The sequence below is a fragment of the Heptranchias perlo genome, chromosome 1, assembly GCF_035084215.1.
Source record: "Heptranchias perlo isolate sHepPer1 chromosome 1, sHepPer1.hap1, whole genome shotgun sequence".
Lineage (NCBI taxonomy): Eukaryota > Metazoa > Chordata > Chondrichthyes > Hexanchiformes > Hexanchidae > Heptranchias > Heptranchias perlo.
Window position 1 is genome coordinate 120,817,057 of NC_090325.1, and position 20,651 is coordinate 120,837,707.

The 20,651-nt window shown below is 41.8% G+C and overlaps 1 protein-coding gene across 2 annotated transcripts in view; it reads right to left on the minus strand.

Annotated features, from left to right (window-relative positions):
* Positions 1–20,651, minus strand: part of bmp2k (BMP2 inducible kinase) — a 131,054-nt gene that overhangs the window by 42,493 nt on the left and 67,910 nt on the right. For both annotated transcript variants that reach the window (XM_067990657.1, XM_067990649.1), the window contains exons 3-6: positions 19,585–19,690; positions 18,400–18,542; positions 11,304–11,425; positions 9,438–9,519 (exon numbers count right to left, since the gene is read on the minus strand). In XM_067990657.1, the coding sequence (XP_067846758.1) occupies positions 9,438–9,519; positions 11,304–11,425; positions 18,400–18,542; positions 19,585–19,690 (453 nt within the window). The remainder of the gene's footprint in view (positions 1–9,437; positions 9,520–11,303; positions 11,426–18,399; positions 18,543–19,584; positions 19,691–20,651) is intronic.

Here is a 20,651-nt window from a genome sequence, read left to right on the forward strand (position 1 = left end):
TGAGCGCCATTGGTCTCACCGTTATTTTGACAGCAAATTCTGGGCCATTATTGGACATTTAACTCATTGCTGTTCATGGGACCTTGCTGTGTGCAAACTGACTGCCACATTCCCCTAAATTACAACTGTGTCTACACTTCAAAAGTGTTTCATTGACTGTGAAGCTCTTTGCGGCATTCTGAAACCATGAAAGGTAAATGCAAGTTCTCTTTCTGAACTAAATATCATAGCATCAAGAAGTTCTAAAGAAAACGAGCTCTTTGCCATAACTGCAAAGATTCAAATTCAATACAGGTGAACTGACCATCTACTTATGTCCAGTATGCATTTTTTTTTCTGTCATACTTGTAAGTTTCTGTGTTACCTTTGTAATTGGCTCCAATTTAATATTCATAAAACAAATCACAATTGAACAGATTGGCAACCAATCAAAACAAGAAAATCAGGAAGAAAACTACCAGTGATAAACTATGGACATATGAATGCAATGAAGCAAAAATGAGCAGCCATCCCTCTCAACTGAAAAAATTCTATGAAAAGGTAGCAGGCGACAGCTTCTGGCATGCATTTGTGCCTATACTCTCAGATTTTATATTTTAATGATTGGCCAGTGTTGCAGTCATTCAGAGCAAATCCCACTCATTGCTGTTTGTAAACCCCATCCACTCCTCATCTGCTGTCTGTCGATATAGAAGGACAGACGACTAGATCCAAGGAAGCCAGTAATAGAAACAATTAAGATAATTCATATTTTTTGTTGTACAAAAACATCAAAACAATGTAAAGTATAAGCTTTGTAATTTTAATTGAGGTAACTGTCACAGGAATATTGTACAAGTACTATATTCAAGCAGTAATTTAGCAAATATAGCTGGTTACATGTGTGACAAGTGAAATGCTGAACTTTGAAATTTTGGCATGAATTTTTATTTTGTACTATATTATAAATTGTAAGAATAGCTATACTTTTATTTATTTGTTTGAGACAGAGCTCAAACAGCAGAAAGATTGGCAACTTCTAGAAGGAATGTACCACTATTTAAGTTCAGAGGAAAATTCTATGTAAAAGTTCTTAATAAAAAGAAATTTAACTTGAACAGAACCTATTACTAACACTAGACAGCTGATATTACAAGGTTAATATGGGAAATCATGGGAGCAACCCATAATTTCCCAATACTTACTCCTGGTGGGAAAGGCTCATTATCAGAACTGCAGATTTGTAAAAATCAGCTATCAAGTATTATGTCAGACATCAGGGGAGGTCAGTTTATATTAAAAATCTTATGTCCACACAAATGTATGACCAACATAATACTGTAGTATCTTTGACCAAACCATAAAACCAGCAAACAAAAAACTGAGAAACATCATAGGTGGTCTATTACAACCAGAGGAGAGCAACAATGCACACGAAGGCACAAGGAGCTGGGGGGGTGGGGGAGGGGGAGGAAAGTGAGAGCGCGGGGGGAGCGAGAGGGAAAGAGAGAAATTGAAAGACAAACAGACAGAATTTGTATTTTTGTCTGTATCACAGGAAATCAAATAGTTTAGTATCAGATAATTTCTGACTTGACACTGGGGCTTGGTGCTAGAATTGCACCTGAATTAACTAAGGTGAAGATATCTACAACTTTTCAATATACTTCAAATGTGCAAATTGCTGAATAACAAAACATTTGCCACTGGAGGGCAGTGGTGATCTTTGTAAACACCAACAAAGCACATTTATACCAGCCAGTGGAATAAATGGATATTCAAAAAAAGTTGCCTACCTGTGGCAAAAAAAGACATTTCATCTACAATTAGACCAAGTAGTTATAAGGATGGCACAGCCTGTTACAGCAGCACCCCCCCCACCCCCAATTTGTTACAAAGTGGTATACGCAATGCTTATGCCAGCAGTTTCTATTATATTTTCACAATGTAATAACCATCCTCAAAGCTGTAGTGATCAAGGGCCAAGGGAGGATGCTTTTGTTTCCCTTCCCTTTTCTCACCAAGCCAAACCTCTCTTCAGGCTCTCCCTTTACTAGCCCTGAACTCACCACTTTCTCTTCCATTTCCCTTCCATAAGACCATAAGAGATAGGAGCAGGAGTAGGCCCCTCTAGCCTGCTCCACCATTCAATGAGATCATGGCTGATCTGATTTTTACCTCAACTCCACTTTCCCGCCTTTTCCCCATATCCTTTGACTCCCTTGCAGATCAAAAATTTGTCTAACTCAGCCTTGAATGTATTCAATGACTCAGCCTCCACAGCTTTTTGGGGTAAAGAATTCCAAAGATTCATGACCCTCTGGGAGAAGTTCCTCCTCATTTCCATCTTAAACAGGCGACCCCTTATTCTGAGACTATGCCCCCTAGTTTTAGATTCCCCCATGAGGGCTAACATCCTCTCAGCATCTATCCTATCGAGTCCCCTCAGAATCTTGTATGTTTCAATAAGATCTCCTCTCATTCTTCTAAACTCCAATGAGTATTGACCCAACCTGTTAAATCTTTCCTCATACCGGGAATCAACCTAGTGAACCTTCTCTGAACTGCCTCCAATGCAAGTACGTCCTTCCTTAAATAAGGGCACCAGAACTGTACGCAGTACTCCAGGTGTGGTCTCACCAGTACCCTGTACAGTTGTAGCATGACTTCCCTGCTTTTATACTCCATCCCCCTAGAAATAAAAGCCAATATTCCGTTTGCCTTCCGGACTACCTGCTGCACCTGTCTGTTGACTTCTTGTGTTTCATGTACAAGGACGCCCAGATCCCTCTACTGCAGCATTTTGTAGTATTTCTCCATTCAAATAATATTTTGCTTTTTTATTTTTCCTCCCAAAGTGGATGACTTCACATTTTCCCACATTACATTCCATCTGCCAAATTTTTGCCCATTCGCTTAACCTGTCAATATCCCTTTGCAGACACTTTGGGCCCGATTTTAGCAGGGTTGCGGGTTCTCGGCGGGTGGGTAACGCGCCCGGTGAAATTAGTGGGTTTCCCGCGCGATCGTAGCAGGCAACGCACTAATTGGAGCCACTTACCTGCTCCTCCGGGTTCCCCGCTGCTGGTCTGCGCGTCGGGCGGACTGCGCGTGCACAGTAAGATCTGTCAGCTGGAGGCGCTCTATTTAATGGGGCAGTCCTCCACTGACTGATGCTGCAACAAATAGCAAAGATGACTGCATGGAGCAGCCCAGGGGGAAGGCTGCTCCCAGTTTAATGATGCCTCACTCCAGGTATCAATACATCGGGTGAGGAGGAGGGGGAGGACAGAGATCTTCCACCCGGCGGGCGGGAGGAAGCGGCCTGCCTCTGCCACCAGGAAGGCATGGCTCGAGGTGGCAGAGGGGGTCACCTGCGCCACCAACGTATCGCCCACCTGCACACAGTGCAGGAGGCGGTCCAATGACCTCAGTAGGTCAGCCACAGTGAGTACACGTAGTCTTTCCCCTACACTCAGTCTGCCACATCACCACCCCCACCCCACATCTCCTTCGGCACTGCCAACACTACTCTGTCACATCACCCCTCATACCCACTCAAACCCCATCCTCATCTGACCTGCACCTACTCACCTCGCCAGTACTCACCCCGCCACTACCACGCAACCCAATCCTCATACAATCTCATGGCTCTATCCCATACTCACCCTCTCGTGCATCTCTCTCACGGCCAGCCTCACTCAACCTGCCACCACCTGTGCTGCAGCCACAGGGCATGCATCACATATGTGCAGTAGGCAGCGTAAGGCAAACGTGTCGTGAGCATGAAGGGGATGCACAAGGGTGTTTGAGGGTTTGTCATGGTTGTTACTTCTATTGAATTTCAGAACAACTCACATCACACATTATATTGGCACCACTACTGCCATGTCTTCGCGAATCCTGTCCGATTTGTGCAATAATGCCCGCTCCTGGGTATCACTATGAGGACCCACCACTGATGCCACCCATTGTGTCACTGCAGAGTGGGTGTAGGTGTATTTGCAGGGCTCTTCTGCGCAGACGACTGAGACATCGGCGATGTCCCCGGTTGCACCCTGGAAGGCTGTGGAGGAGAAGTTCGGGAGGGCAGTGGTGACTTTGACAGCGACAGGTAGGAAGATGGTGCACGGGCCAGCTAGGAGCAGCTCGGCATGAAAGAGGCTGCAGATGTCCATGGCTACATGTCGAGTGACTCTGAGCCTCCGTGTGCACTGCTGCTCAGAGAGGTCCAGGAGGCTGAGCCTCGGTCTGTGGAACCTGTGGCGAGGGTAGTGCCCTCTGCGACGCATGTCTCTCTGCGGTAGCCCTCCCTCCTGCTGTACAGGTGGATGTGTCACAGCACTCTGTTGTGGAGCTCCACGTGTCAGAGGTGGACGGCGTGGATGGCGAGGCTTCATTGTATTATGAGTCTCCAAATATCCTGATACTACTTCCTCAATAATTGATACTAGCATTTTCCCAATGACAGATGTTAGGCTAACTGGTCTATAGTTACCCGTTTTCTGTCTCACTCCCTTCTTGAATAGGGGTGTTACGTTTGCGGTTTTCCAATCCGCTGGGACCTTTCCAGAATCAAGTGAATTCTGGAAGATTACAACCAATACATCCACCATCTCTGTAGCCACTTCCTTTGAGACCCTTGGATGCAAGCCATCAGGTCCAGGGGACTTGTCAGCCTTTAGACCCATTAGTTTACCTAGTACTTTTTCTCTAGTGATAGTGATTGTTTTTAGTTCCTCCATCCCTTTTGCCCCTTGATTTTCTACTATTATTGGTATATTATTCGTGTCTTCTACTGTGAAGACAGATACAAAATATCTGTTCAATTCCTCTGCCATTTCCTTGTTTTCCATTATTATTTCCCCAGTCTCATCCTCTGAGGGACCAATGTTTACTTTAGCTATCCTCTTCCTTTTTATATACTTGTAGAAGCTTTTACTGTCAGTTTTTATATTTCTTGCTAGTACACTCTGAATTTATTTTCTCCCTCTTTATTATTCTTTTAGTCATCCTTTGCTGGTTTTTAAAGTTCTCCCAATCTTCGGGCTTACTAGTAATCTTTGCCATGTTGTATGCTTTTTGTTTTAACCCGATACCATCCTTTACTTCCTTAGTTAGCCATGGTTGGTTTACCCTTTTTGTGGAGTCTTTCCTCCTCACAGGGATATATTTTTGTTGCGAGTCATAAAATATCTTTTTAAATGTTTGCCACTGCTTATCCACCATCATACCATCTAATTTGTTTACCCAGTCCACTTTAGCCAATTCTGCCCTCATTCCTTTATAATTGCCCTTATTTAAGTTTAATACAGTAGTTTCAGACCCAAGATCCTCGCTCTCAAACTCAATGCGAAATTCTATCATGTTATGATCACTGCTTCCCAAGGGATCCTTTACTTTGAGATCATTAATTAATCCTGTTTCGTTACCCATTACCAGATCCAGAATGGCCTGTTCCCTGGTTGGTTCCCCGACGTATTGGTCTAAGAAACAGTCCCTAATACACTATGAACTCCTCCTCAGGGCTATTTTTGCCAATTTGATTTGTCCAATCTATGTGAAAGTTAAAATCGCCCATGATTATTGCATTACCTTTTTTACAAGCCCCCCTTATTTCCTGATTTATATTTTGCCCTACAGTGTAGCTATTGTTAGGGGGCCTATATACTACTCCACCAGTGATTTCTTTCCCTTGCTATTTCTTACCTCCACCCAAATTGATTCGACATCTTGATCTTCTGAGCCATTTCTCACTGTTATACCAATTTCATCCTTTATTAACAGAGCTACCCCACCACCTTTACCTTTTTTCCTATCCTTCCGAAATGTCAAATAACTCTGAAGATTTAGCTCCCAACCTTGGTCATTTTGCAACCGCATCTCTGTAATGGCCACAAGATCATACCCATTTGTTTCTATTTGTGCCGTCAATTCATCTATTTTATTATGAATGCTGTGCGCATTCAGATAAAGAACCTTTAATTTTGTCTTACCACCATTCTTTCCTACCCCGGCCCCATTTGCTAGTGCACTCTTATGTTTGTACGCTCTGTCCCTTCCTGACACACTCTGTTTATCATTACTCCCATTACTTTCCTGTACTACTTCCTTGTCTTTTCTCTTTATCAATCTAAACTTCATCCCACCTGAGCCCTCCCCCCACCCCCCATCTGGTTTAAAGCCTTCTCTACCACCCTAGTTATTCGGTTTGCCAGAACACTGGTCCCAGCACGGTTCAGGTGAAGCCCTTCCCAACGGAACAGCTCCCTCTTTCCCCAGTACTGGTGCCAGTGCCCCATGAATCGAAACCCACTTCTCCCAAACCAATCTTTCAGCCATACATTCATCTCTCTGATCTAATTTACCCTGTGCTAATTTGCTCGTGGCTCAGGTAATAATCCGGAGATCGTCACCTTTGTGGTTCTGCTTTTTAATTTAGTCCCCAGCTGCTCAAGCTCCCTCAGCAGAACCTCTTTCTTATTCCTACCTATGTCGTTGGTACCTACGTGGACCACGACAACTGGATCCTCCCCCTCCCTCTCCAAGGGCCCGATATTAGGAGCGCGGCGGGTTGGCAGCAGGGAAGGGAGGGGGGGGTTGACTGGCCACGTGGGTAACGTGCCCAATGAAATCGGGGTGCTCCGCACGCGATTTCAGCTCGATTGAAGGTACTTACCTTTGGTTCCGGGTTTCGGCTGGAAAGCTGCGCAGCGGGCGGACTGCACATGCGCAGCGTAGGCTGTCAGCTGGAGGAGCCCTATTTAAAAGGTGCAGTCCTCCATTGACTGATGCTGCAGAAAATAGGAAATATTACAGCGTGGAGCAGCCCAGGGGGAAGGCTGCTCCCAGGTTTAATAATGCCTCACTGTAGGTCTTATTGGATGGGGTGAGGAAGACGGCGGGGGGGACAGAGATCATCCCCCCAACGGGCGGGAGGAAGTGGCCTGCCTCTGCCACCAAGGAGGCCTGGCTCGAGGTGGCAGAGGAGGTCACCTGCATACAGTGCAGGAGGCACTGCAATGACCTAAGTAGGTCAGCCGTAGTGAGTACACTTACTCATTCCCCTACACTCCGTCTGCCACATCACCGCCCCCACCCCACATCTCCTTCTGCACTGCCAACACTACTCTATCACATCACCCCTCACACCCACTCAAACCTCATCCTCATCTTACCTGCACTTACTCACCTCGCCAGTACTCATCCCACCACTACCACTCAACCCAATCCTCATACAATCTCATGCATCTCTTTCACGGTCAGCCTCACCCAACCTACCACTACCTGTGCTGCAGCCACAGGGCATGCATCACGTATGTGCAGTAGGAAGCGTAAGGCAAACGTGTCGTGAGCATGAAGGGGATGCACAAGGGTGTTTGAGGGTTTGTCATGGTTTTTACTTCTATTTAATTTCTGATTAACTCACATTACATATTATATTGTCACCACTACTGCCAGTCTTTGCGAATCTTGTCTGGTTTGTGCAATAATGCCCTTTCCTGAGGATCACTGTGAAGACCCACAACTGATGCCACCCATTGTGTCACTGCAGAGTGGGTGTAGGTGTATTTGCAGGGCTCTTTTGTGCAGACGACTGAGAGACGTCGGCGATGTCCCCGGTGGCACCCTGGAAGGATGCAGAGGAGAAGTTGTTGAGGGCAGTGGTGACTTTGACAGCGACAAGTAAGAAGATGGTGCTCGGGCCAGCCGGGAGCAGGTTGGCATGAAGGAGACTGCAGATGTCCACGACTACATGTCAAGTGACTCTGAGCCTCCGTATGCACTGCTGCTCAGAGAGGTCCAGGAAGTTGAGCCTCGGTCTATAGACCCTGTGGCGAGGGTAGTGCCTTCTGCGACGCATCTCTCTCTGCCGTTGCCCTCCCTCCTGCTGTGCAGGTGGAAGTGTCACAGCACTGTGTTGTGGAGCTCCACGTGTCAGAGGTGGACGGCGAAGCTGGTGACGCTGTTCGCCCTCCGAGCAGGTCATGACTGCAGCTACGGCAGCCCCCATCCGGAAGATGTGCGTTTGAGGGGGTCCGCAAGGTAGGCAAATGTGTCTGGACACCGGGGTAAGTGTGCATGTTGGTAAATTTTGTCAGGAGGAGGGTGGTGGAGGCCAAACTTTGTCCAAAGTGACAGAGTGGCCTCCTGCAGAGTGAGGGTCCCCCCCCACCTGTCAAATGGACCTTTGCAGCTGCCACAGGCTGATGGCTGCAACACGTTCATTTCAGCTGGGAATGTTTCCCCCAGTACGGGAACAGTCCCAGTTGATCTGAAAATCCCACCCCTTCTGAAATATCAGGTTAATCAGGTCTGTAAACGACCTGAAGTACCTGGTTAATTATTTCAAGTGGCATCTCGCCGGCTTTAATTGCCGGCGCAAGTCCCACATGCGGGGGCTGGTTGGAGCTGGGCTCTGGACCCGCCCCGGGAAACCCCGATTTTCGTAGCCCTCCCGCCACGAACGCACCCGCTCGGGGGTGCGAAAATCGAGCCCCAAGTTTCTCTCCAGCCCTGAGATGTCCTTAACCCTGGCACCGGGTAGGCAACACAGCCTTCGGGACTCTCGCTCTTGGCTGCAGAGAACAGTGTCTATCCCTCTAACTATATTGTCGCCTACTACAACCACATTCCTTTTTACTCCCCCCACTTGAATGGCCCCCTGAACCACGGTGCCGTGGCCAGTTTGCTCATCCTCCCTGCAGTCCATGCACTCATCCACAAGCGCTGCAAGAACCTCGTATCTATTGGACAAGTGCAGATGCTGAGGCTCCTGCAATGCTACCTCCTGGATCCCCGTACCTGCCTCACTCACAGTCACACCCTCTTGTCCCTGACCACATGCCAATTCTACAATATTTAGTCTAAGGGGCGTGACTGCCTCCTGGATCAAAGTGTCCAGGTAACTTTCTCCCTCCCTGATGCTTCGCAATGTCTGCAACAAAACTGTCCAGTAGCTCCCACATATTGCAGCTGCAACACATCTCCTGCCCTGTCATAACTATTTTATTTATTTAATTGATTACCACAATGCCAATCAAATTATTTTTAGGTTGAACCAAGTACTGGCCTTGTTTAATTTATTAAATTTAGTTTAGTTTCTTTTAAAAAAAAATAGTTTTATGCTATAAGTTACTTAGCACACAGTCCCAAGAAAGAAGAAATACTCTTTGACAGCTCTCCGAGCTCATCTCATCCATGAGACCCCTCTCCTTCTCCCATTCCCACTAAGCAGCTGACCCCCTAACTTCCCTTCCTGGCACCCATGCTAGCTGACATTATAAATGGTTCCCTCTCCTCAGGTACTGCCTCCCCTTTCAAATACAAAGAATTTTATTCATGTTGCTGTTGCTAGGGAGCAGGAAGTGAACTAGTTGCCTTGTTGTTCACACCCCTATGGTCTTGTAACACCAAATACTTCCCGAGTGCTGTGAAATTTTTGAAGTTCTGCTCACCCATATATCAGCCTTCGTAGTAATTGGTTTCCCTCCATAAAGGTTAATCATTTCAGGGGCTCTATAAGACAACGTTGTATACCTAAAAAGAAAAATTCAAATGTTTACTTCTGTGCAATCCTGTTCTATTGTATTTTTAATACGATAGTTAATTTAAACACTGGTTACGTTTGTTCTTGTTAGCGTTTTTGCACAAATTACAGCATCTGAACCCATAAAGTGCACTTATTATTTAAACTGTAATTGGTGGGGTTCACACAAGGAATAGCTTTTCAGAAGAGTAGTACAGTAGTGACACAATGAAAGGGTTTAGGTGTCCTGAACTGTGACAGAGAAAACTCCAATTGATTTAGAAACAAATCAAATCCCTAGATGCCATTACTGTTTTTAACTCATTCTTAGATAGGTTATTTAAAACTTACCAGAAACCAATGGACCACATGATCCAAAAGATGAGGTGGCCAGCCCCAAGGCTAATCCACAAGTTCTTTTTTTTTAAAAAGCCAGTTGTCCTTCTAAATGACACTTCACATTTAATTTTTTATTTAAACAATCTTGCAATATGCATTTCCTTATCGATATTAACAAAAAAATTAGCAATTTCACATCTACAAATTTGTTCTTCCTGTATGTTCTGCAATCAATGAGTGAATATTACAGTTGATAAGCAAATCCACAACACAAGACCAATAACATATCAGATGTTCACAAATTGGTTGCAGTAGTTTCTTTTCTGAAAATAAAAAAAAAACTTCCCACCCTGATATGGCCTTCTGCTCGCTCCTCCCACACATATTTCTAGGCCCCTGTCTAACTTCTGCTCAACCCTTCCCCTTGTGGCCCAATGGAGATCAGAATCATGCCAAAATTATACATGCAAATCCACGTCCAACTAGGTTTCACTTTAGTGCTCTATCATGTTGGAGCAGTGTAAAATATACTTGAAGCCTCCAGTGGCTAAAATGTATACAGTTTCCAGCCATGCAAAATTAGTTATTTGCAGAACCAACGTTTTTCCATCAAACATCATTGATATGCTTTCTATATTTGTGGTATACAATGCTCAGTGACAATGTTTGGTGGAAAAAAAACAGGCGCAAGGTGAGGTTTACCACTACTTCATCTCTGCAGTGAACAATGCATGTTTCAAAATGATACAGGTTACTCATTTAGTCAATACAACTGAGCCAATATATGATACACACCTAGCATATTTAAGCTGGAATTGATAAACCAAAGGAGATGCTGCACACTTACATTTTCTATTCTTCAAAAGGTGCATAGATTGCAAATACTTAGTATTATGATTCACTGATATCCCTATGTTACTGACAGATATGCCATTACAGTGCACAAGCTCAACATCCATTGACAAGGTCTGAGCAGTTATTTGTTCTGGAACTATTTTACACATCTTTTCTCAAGTCAATGAGCACAATGAATTGGTGCTATTTGCACAGTTCACATTTAGTAGCAGAACAGTTACCATTACAAAATGTATGAAGCCAATTTTTGGCATCCAAACTAAACAAGGAATAAAGTAAAAATCGGTATGTGGGTAGTCAGAATGGTTAACAATACAGAATTACTGTTAACAGCATTATAGTAACGGTGATGGAAAGTGTCCTAACTAGGAAAACACTGTGCAAAGGTTTGTGTATGGAAAAGACATTAGTGGTCCAAGTGACAATAGGGAGATAACTGTGGAAGCTAGCCAAGGGGAGAGCAAAGGGCAAGATTGCTGGGGTCTATAGTCATCCTTGCAATGACTGACAGACAGCAACACAGAATGCTACCGCAGCCTTTAGAATAGTGTAAAATGTATCTCAGGTAAAGCTTGAAGGAATGCAGTAAAACAGGACTTACTTTTTGATTTCATCCTCTACAGTACTGACACCATGTACTTGAAGATTAAGAATTTTATGAGTTGCACTTCCAAAATCACACAGGACATAGTTTCCATCATCATTTAACAAAATATTTTCAACCTGCAAAAAGAACAGTGAAAGACAAGAAAATGTTACTATTACAAAGTGACTAATGTTATTACAATAAATGCAATTTAAAAAGACAAACTGGCAAGGTCAGCTCAATTCTCAAAATTAAGAGATTTACCTACCTTGTAAGGTCTTTGTTTTTCAAATGAAAATATCCTTTACTATAATTTAGTGCAGGTCAACAGGATAATTGTGGAGCCAATATTCATCTAGCATGTTTGACAATCAAGTTATGAGATTACCCACATGACTCTCCTGCCCACATCATATTTATGTGACACTTACAATTGTGTACAAAAAGTAATTAACTAAAATGAATAAACTGACTATAAACATAATTAATCTTGCAAAAAGGACAAATGGGCACAGTATGTAGCTCACTTCCATTCAAATAATAAAGACTCACTACAATTATTCTCACTTTCTTCATTCCATATCTCTGATTTCCTCTGGAAACCAATAGTAGCCTACTAAGAAAAGGAGTGAGCTGAACTGCTGCATTTGAAACAGACCTACCAAAAAGAAAACCCCATTCAGCAGATAGATTCAAACAAAAACAAATCACTGCTAGTGGTAGGTTAAGAATATTTGCCCAAGGATTTGACTAGGATTTCAGTAAAGTGAAATCGTAAATGTTGTTGTGCTGCACATGATGTAATTGCTTTGTTTCCTTCTCATTTTTATTTTCTTTCATGCTCTGTTTCTTCTTTACTTTTTTCATTCTCATTTTTCTGCTTGAATGTCTTATTCATATTTATTTGCTGGTTATTTTATTTCTCTCCCACCTGCTGTCCTTTTTAATTGCTTATGTTTTTCCTTGCAGTTAAGTTTTAATTCTGGCCATACCAGCCACTCCAATAACCCCATCATCTGTTGAATTATCAAAAGGGGAAAAAAAAGGACTTTTTTTTATTTTATAAAAATTCTAGGAACAATTTACTACCTGCAAGAATCAGACTCCACAGTTTCAATTGTTCCCTTTCTGGTCCAGAATGATTGAGCGGCATTGCAGGAATATAAATTTCATTAATATGGTCCTTACATAGTTAAGTACCAGCCCTAACTTTCTGCAGCAAGTTTAATTCATTTTAACAGTACAAATGCAGCAATTTCTTGAAACTCATGGGGAGGTTGATAGCGAGCTCCCGTTTTCATGAGGCTAACAATGCAGCAGCTCAAATCGTCCAGCAATTTGTTGCGATTTGCAATTAACTGCGTATCTTTTCATCGCCACAAATTGCTTGGTTATTTACACAATAATAGTGTGCGCTTTAAACTTGCTGTTATTATCCCAGCAAATTCTGAGCCATTATAGATAAAGAACATCCAGATTATTACTTCAAAGTAGGTCAGGAAAATAGGACCAGAGAAAAAAAGAAATGAGCACAAAGTAAATAAAAAATACAATGAGTTTAGGATGATCTGCCAAATAGAGTATTAGTAGGAAAAACATTGGGGTTGTTTAAAATACAGCTGGATACTGTGATGGGAGGGTTAGGGTATAAGAGGGTTAACATTTTCATTCCCAATTTTGATGTTCTTTCACTTTTGCTTTCTCTAAGTTACAGAAATTTCACTTCACACTTCCTGGGCTTACTCTTATTGGGTGCACCCATGAGGACGGCCTCAACCGGGATCTTGGGTTCATGTCACGCTACACGTTACCCCACCAGCGAACAAATGTTATCTGTTTTTAATATAACGGGTCAGTTGCTGTCTTTTCTATGTTTCTACCTCTATCTGTTTTTTTTTTGTTTTTTTTTTGGTGATTTGTATATTCGGAGACCTTGCAGGTAACACCTGTCTGTCTGCACACTGATTGTCTTGGCAACAGGCAGTTGAAAAAACTGTCTGTAATCACCAAGCACTGTTCTGTGATTTATAAATGCGATTTCATTTCGAGGATTTCATTTCCAACAACGTTCACCTGAGGAAGGAGGGAGCCTCCGAAAGCTTGTGAATTTAAAATAAAATTGCTGGACTATAACTTGGTGTTGTAAAATTGTTTACAATTGTCAACCCCAGTCCATCACCGGCATCTCCACATCATGGCTCTTTAAATCAGTTGCTAGATGCTAAGCAAACATAGTGCAAACAGACTCAGACTTTTCTTTGTTCCCACTCCGAGGAATACACTCCCACCAGGTAGTAACTCACTCCCTCCATCCTAGAGGTCCAGCTAACATCAACAACTTGCTGGGTGGGGAACCACCAATCTGTGGTTAAGTATGTTAGTGCAAAAATATATTGTTTCAATGTTCTCATTTTGTTAAATTGCTCACATTTCTTTTGAAACAATTAACGAGAAATCAACGGTGACTGAATACACAATATCTATATAATCATGAGTCTTGCATTTAGCATGACACGCTTGTCAAAAGCATCACATTCCAGAGACCGCACATCTGAAGATGGCTTAAAAGGATTCATCTATTAAAATTGCCACGTATTTAATTGATTAACTATGAAAAAAATCAAAAGCAGATTGAATCAATCGATGAGTATCAAGGAGGAATAAATAAGCTGAACATTACTTCCTTTAAAAATAAAAGTGAACAATATCCCAAACTGGCAAGTAGATAGATTAGATAAGGGTAGCAAGGAATATGGAACCAAGGCAGGTAAATGGAGTTAAGATACAGGTCAGCCACGATCTAAATGAATGGCAGAAGAGGCTCGGGGGAGCTGAATGGCCTACTCCTGTTCCTCCTGTGCTTGCTCAACCCAATTGTTTTTGGGTCAGCCTCCCTTTCTGTCAAATATGCTCACAACCTGAGCAAGCTGTGAACAAAGGCAGACTTCAAAATATAGAAACAAAGAACCTTGCTCCAGAGCTTCAGGGTTTTGCTTTAACAAAATTTAAAATGTCCTTTCAAGAAATGCCATATTCACCACCCCCCACTCTCCCACGGAAACACAAGAATATGCAGGATCATTGCTGTCCATCTGGCCAGTCCCTAGGGAATATTATATCCCACAATATGCCTCATACCCCTCTATTAGAACCTACCTGACCCTTCGTCCTCCCCATGCTCCTAAGCATCTATAACCCAGTCGTCCTTCAGAGGTCTTAGACTGAGGGATGAAATGGGGTCAACGGTATGGACTATATGGGAATTGAAGCAGTCCAGGACACCTGATTGCACCTTAAGTAAAGGACAAGATATGGAGTCCCATCCAAGTCCATAGGAGCAGCCAGATCTGAAAATGGTGCACAGATATCAGCTAAGAACATGGTAATAGTGCCATGCATGAATTAGAAAATTAATCTGTCATTCAGCTTATCTCAGAAGTTGTGTGCAATGTTTTGCAGTGTGTGTGTTGCGTTTTAGTGTTTTGTGTGTGTGTGTATAGAGGAGAGTGTCAGCATTAACTGAAGAGGGAAGCAGAGAAGAGTGCTAACTCAAAGTGGGGGGAGGGGCAGGGGAAGGAGGTATTAGTGTGAACTAGGTTCTAGGGCTAATAATACAAAAAAAAAATCAAGATGGATATAGAAACTATAAAAAGGAAGATTAGAAAGCTTGACAGGAGGCATGAAGAAAGACTGGCAGGTAACAAAGGGAATTAGTAAAGAATTTCATAACCACGTAAAAAGTAAAAAAGTAGGATTGATTTGATTTTTTATAAAAAAAGAATGACAAAGATGCTAAATGAATATTTTGCCTCAGTTTTCAGAGAAGTGTGACAGTGGGAATGAAAGGGTACAAGAAGAGGTAGAGCAGCTGGTAAGCTTCGGAGTCCATAACGCAAGATAAAATTAATACTCACTCCTAGAAAGACATTGATTAATTAAGTACAGGCAGCGTACAAAAGGTAATTCATAGCTGACAAATTTATTGGAGTTCTATTAGTAAATGCAATGATAAAGGAAAAGCATTGGATGTTGTGTAGAAACTTTCAAAAAGCATGTGTTTAGTAAGGTACTGCATTTTAAAAACCAATAAAATTTAAGGTGTATGGTATTAAAATGAGTGCAGCAGCATGGATAGAAAGCGGATTAAAAGGACAAAAAAAAGAGTAATGGTTAATGGACGTTTTTGGACTAGGTGGATGTAAACTGTAGTTTCTCCCAGGGTTCAGTGTTGGGAATCAGAGTGAGAGTGAGAGTCCGCGAGCGAGCAAAAATCAAAATTGGCAGATAACAAAAATAGGGAGTGTGGTTAACTATGAAAAGGACTGTAAGCAATTTCAGGAGGACAAAAGTTCGTAGATTGTTTCATCTGTAATCTGTCTGCCCAATGTGGAGGAAATGAGGCAATACATTTTGGAAAGAAGAATGAGAACATATAGACTAAATGGTAATAGTTTAACAAGGTAGAGCAGAGACATTTAATGGCTTGGATACATAACTATTTAAAAGTAGGAGGCAAGTTGATAATATATAAAAAATAGGATCCTAAGTTTTATAAACAGTGATATAGAGTACAAAAGCATAGAGGTAATGTTAAACCTTTACAAATCCATGGTTAGGCCAAGACAGAATATTGCACCAGTTTTGGGCACCATACTTTTGAAAGGATGTTATGGCCATTGTGAGGATGCAGAGGAGATTCATCATTACGATACCAGGAATGAGAAGCTCTCGTTGAGAGATGGAGAAACTGGGCTCTTTTCATTGGAACAAAGGTTAAGAGGAGATCTAATAGAAGTATTGAAAATTAGGAGAGGTTTTGAATAAGTAAATCAGGAAAAAACTGTTCCCAATGGTCAGTGACTTGATAACTGGAGGGCATAAATTTAATATCACCAAAAGAATAAAAGGAGAAGTTAGGAATTTGTTTTTATTATGCACAAGCTTTTAGAACATGGAAGATTGGATTTTCCTCTGATTAGTGGATTAGCAGTAAAACTGGACTACAGCCTGCCCATGTATTCAGTCAGTTACTCCTTGCACCAGTGGGTACACTACCAGTCTGTTGAGCTGGATAGTTCACTGTTTCTCTGGTTCCATTGGGAAGTAAACGAACTATGCAGCATGACTGAAGACAGCATCAGTCACTTTCTTAATACAATGGTGATCTGCTGCCTAATTAATATGGCAAAGGTCTCCCCATATTGCCTGGAAAAACCCAGTGGAAAAAGAATTTAAGGCAGCAGTGACCTTTTTACAGAACTGACTAAAATTAGTAGCAAAAGTCCTGACAGAACCTTCAAAGTATCAAACGATTTGATATGCAAGCAAAAACACCAATCCTGTGGTGGCAAACAAAATAGCCTACTTCTAAAAGTATCCATCTTGGGTATACCTCACTTGTGCTCTCTTACTGCCACCTATACAGTGGCAGCTTAAATTAGAGATAGGTTTGGGCAGAAGTTGGGGAAAATAGGCCAGTCGGGTTAGCCACACCCAAGTTACCCAGATTTAAATGTGCCAGGACAGGCCTTAAAGGGGACGGGCTTATTTTGGCCAGGAAACTTTGACGTAATGCTGGACTGCAGTTTCGAGGAAGTAGGTATTTCTGCCTCACTTTACTCTGTTTACCACCCCAATATGGGCAGTAATTTGGAGGAAAATCCTGCATGGAATATCCTACCACTAACAACGGTGGAAGCAGAATCTGTAACAGCTTTTAAAAGGGAAGTGAATAAATATTTGCAAAAGAAAAATTTAAAAAAGGAACAGGGAAATGGTAGGGGAATGGGATTAAGTGAATAGTTCTGAGATACAGCACAGGTGCGAGGGGCCGAATGGCCTCCTTCTATGCTGTAAAATTCTAGGTTTCTAAGACTTGTATTAGCTCAACCCTCAAGTTAAAAAAAGCCCTAACTTATCAAGTCACTCTTCATAACAGTAACCACTAACCCTTGTAACATCCTAATGAATGTATGCTCCACCTTTTCTTCCTCTAATTGTTATCCAAAATCACACACAATTATCCAACTATAACCCAACTAAGCCTTGTACAAGTTCATCATTACCACCTTGCTTTTGTATTCCACCTCTGGATTCAAAGGCAAGCATCTGATTTTTTTTTTTAAATGGCCTCATCAACTTGCGTTGCCATTTTTAATAACTTACAGATCAGCACACCAATGTTCCTCTGCTCAAATCAAAATCTTATGTAATTCCTTCCCCTATTTTTAGTTCCAAAATGTATCACTTCACATTTTTCTACATTAAGTGACAAATGTAGTTCGAACTGTTCATCATTTCCTATGCTAACTGTGTTCTTGGTCGGCTGAAAAATGCAGCTCCTATTATGTTGATAAAGTTGCTAGTCCACAGCAACATATACATAATCACACCAAAAACTTAACCTTTTTTCCTCCTCCAATTCTCTGCTTTTACTCTTCTCCTGCAGGCGATCATGTTTGGATATGCTGTGAGGGTGCCAGCAATCCTATGGTGCATGCCCAAGTGACTACTCTTCATGTGTGAACCGCAATGAGTGTTAGTGAGCTATTTGATGACGAAGCTAGCCAAGTCTGATTCTGTCTGAAGATCCAGTGATCCCTGTTAAAAGTGGACAATAACCAAGAGGAGGAACCCTGAGTGAATTTGTCCTCTCTTAGTTTGGGACCACCGAAGCCAACTGTAGGATCAGTACTACCACCCTGGTTCCAATCAATTAACTTAGCACATCAAGGATTAAACCCGAGGCCTTCTTGCACTCTACAGCTGGGCACTACGTCATGCAAAACATTTTGCTAATGAGGCCCTACAGAGTTATGACTCACACAGCTCTGAAATAAGTCAAAGTGTAATCTTCTTTATGATCCATGAGAGAAGCTCACACAAGAATGATATGCTCACAAGAAAAATAAATTATAAGACAACTGTTGTTTAATAAACCCACCGCATGTTTCTTTATACTGTAACATATCAACATAATTGGCTGTACACAAATAATAGGTTTCCCACTTCCACAATGTAGCGGATGATTAGAACTTTGCACTCGTGTGCTCTGTGAAACTCATTGGTATTGCAACAATATGTAGCATTTCTACTTCAATGTGATTCTTACCTTCAGATCTCTGTGGATGATTGGGGTTTTGCACTGATGCAGCCTTGCAACTGCCTCACAGGTATCGCAGAAAATTTGCAGAACTTCTGTTTCAATAAAACCTGTCTGCAGCCTCTGGTTCATTTGGTTCACCACTTGTCCCGCTGTCAAATAAATAACATGAAGTAGTTTCAATTTCAGGACAGTAGGAGAAAGACTCAAGGTATGTTTACAGTTTTGAGACATATAACTGAAGTTCCAAAAAGGTCTTTGGACTAGCAAAAAAAATGATACACAAGGGTTAAAATGTAGCTATTTTAGGACACTATGCATTAGAGTCATTAATCTGTTTAAAACTATTTCCCAATTCTGAAATGACTTGATTCTGACACTTGAGTGACCTAAACTGGAAAGTATTTAATTTCTAGTACTGACATAAGTCACCTTGATGAGCACAAGGCTTCACTAATAAAAAAAGAGTAGATTTTTTTTTTAAAAGTGATTAAGGGCTGTACTTTGCACAGAAAGCATCCTTTCTTACCACGCCACCCACCCCCCTATCTTTCATTTTTAAGAAGTTTGAATAAAACAAGAAAAATAACATGGTGGGCTGTATCTGCAATCACAGCAATTCCCCTTTTTTAAAATGCGTAGATAGAATATATATTCTCTCTCATCAGCCTCTCCCACATAGTTGGCAAAGTAAGCAGAGACGAGAAAAAAAAGTAGTCACTGTGCAGCTAGTGCAAGCCAGACGATAGAGTGGTTACGGTCGTTTGATAGGGGCCAGCTGTGTTTTAGATGCATTGGATTCAGTTGTTGAACCTTCACACCCACTTCATGACCAGGATTCTGAGTTTGCATGCTTCTCTGACTAATGCAGGTCCAAGCCAATTTGGAGTTCTGACAAGCCAAGTTTGAACATTGGTTTCCAAAAACAAAAATCAGCATATGAATTTGGCATCTATTTGCACTACTAAAAGTAATAACAAATTAAATAAATATCCAAGGGACTCCAAGGTTAGTGGAAGTTATGTTTTGGTCCAGTCACTTGGTTTTTCATGAGATAGTTCAATTCAAAGGGAACAACCAAGGTAATTAAAAGGGAAATACAATGAAACCCAGAGTATGTGTGTGCATCATAAGACTTTAAAAAGCATAACATTTCACAGGCAGGCAAGCAACTTCAAAATAAGGCATTCTTACCTCGGCAATATTCCATTAGAATAAGCACTTCCCAAACATTGTCACTGATCGATGAAATGCCACAATCCAAATAACCCACAATATTTTTATGGCCTGAAAGCTCTTTCTAAAAGGAAAGCATAAAGAGCTGGTTACAAAAACATTTTGCAGAATTTGTTTACCCATGTTAAGTACTTACATAATAGTTAACACATATTGTGGTAGACGGCAGTGCAATGTAGTGAGTTAACATTTACCTCCTCACAACTGAGATCATTGCTTAAATATAGCTCCAAGTAATGGGCTGATGTATCTTCAACCTATTTTAAGGGTCTTAAGTGAAATGAGTTTGGGCAAACACAATCCACCAGTCAGTGACTACAGATTTATAAACCAGCAATCTCACTAGAAATAGCTAGTGTGGCAAATGGAAAAATTCACAATGGTGCAACAGGAGATGCTCTTCTTTGGTAAGAACTGCAATACAGTCGTAGGTACTTCACTTTGCATATGTTCGGTGCTAGATTTGATTTGGGGGTGTTTCATGATGAAAAAAATCTCAACTGTATTCCATTCTCCAGCACTGGGACTTGTAGAATGCTAAAATAAACTAAAAAAAAAATGAATTTGAAATTTAGTACAGGATTACATTGGCCCAGAAATTGCTGGAGTGGCACATCTCATAGCAAGCACCGTGAATCAGATTTTTTTTCTCACCCTTCAGAGCATCTTATTTTTGCGCTGCAAATTACTGGTTATGAAAATTGATAATGGTGAGGTCAACCGGGGCGTCGTTGGGTCCAATGGTTTATCGCCTTAACCAATGAAATTGAAGGATAGAGAAAGAAACAGAGTGAATGGAGAAGTAAATAGGGTGTATTAGAGTCAAATTAGATACAGAAAGAGGATCAAAGAGAGGGAATGAGAAATTTGATTGAGAGACACAAAAAAGGAAAAGTAAGAAAAAAATTTAAATTTTAAAAACTTTTGGAACAATTTATTACTCGCAGTAGACGCCACAGTTCCATTTCTGGGCCTCCAAGGTTGAGTAGCATGTCAAGACCATAATCATGTCATTAACAGGGTCC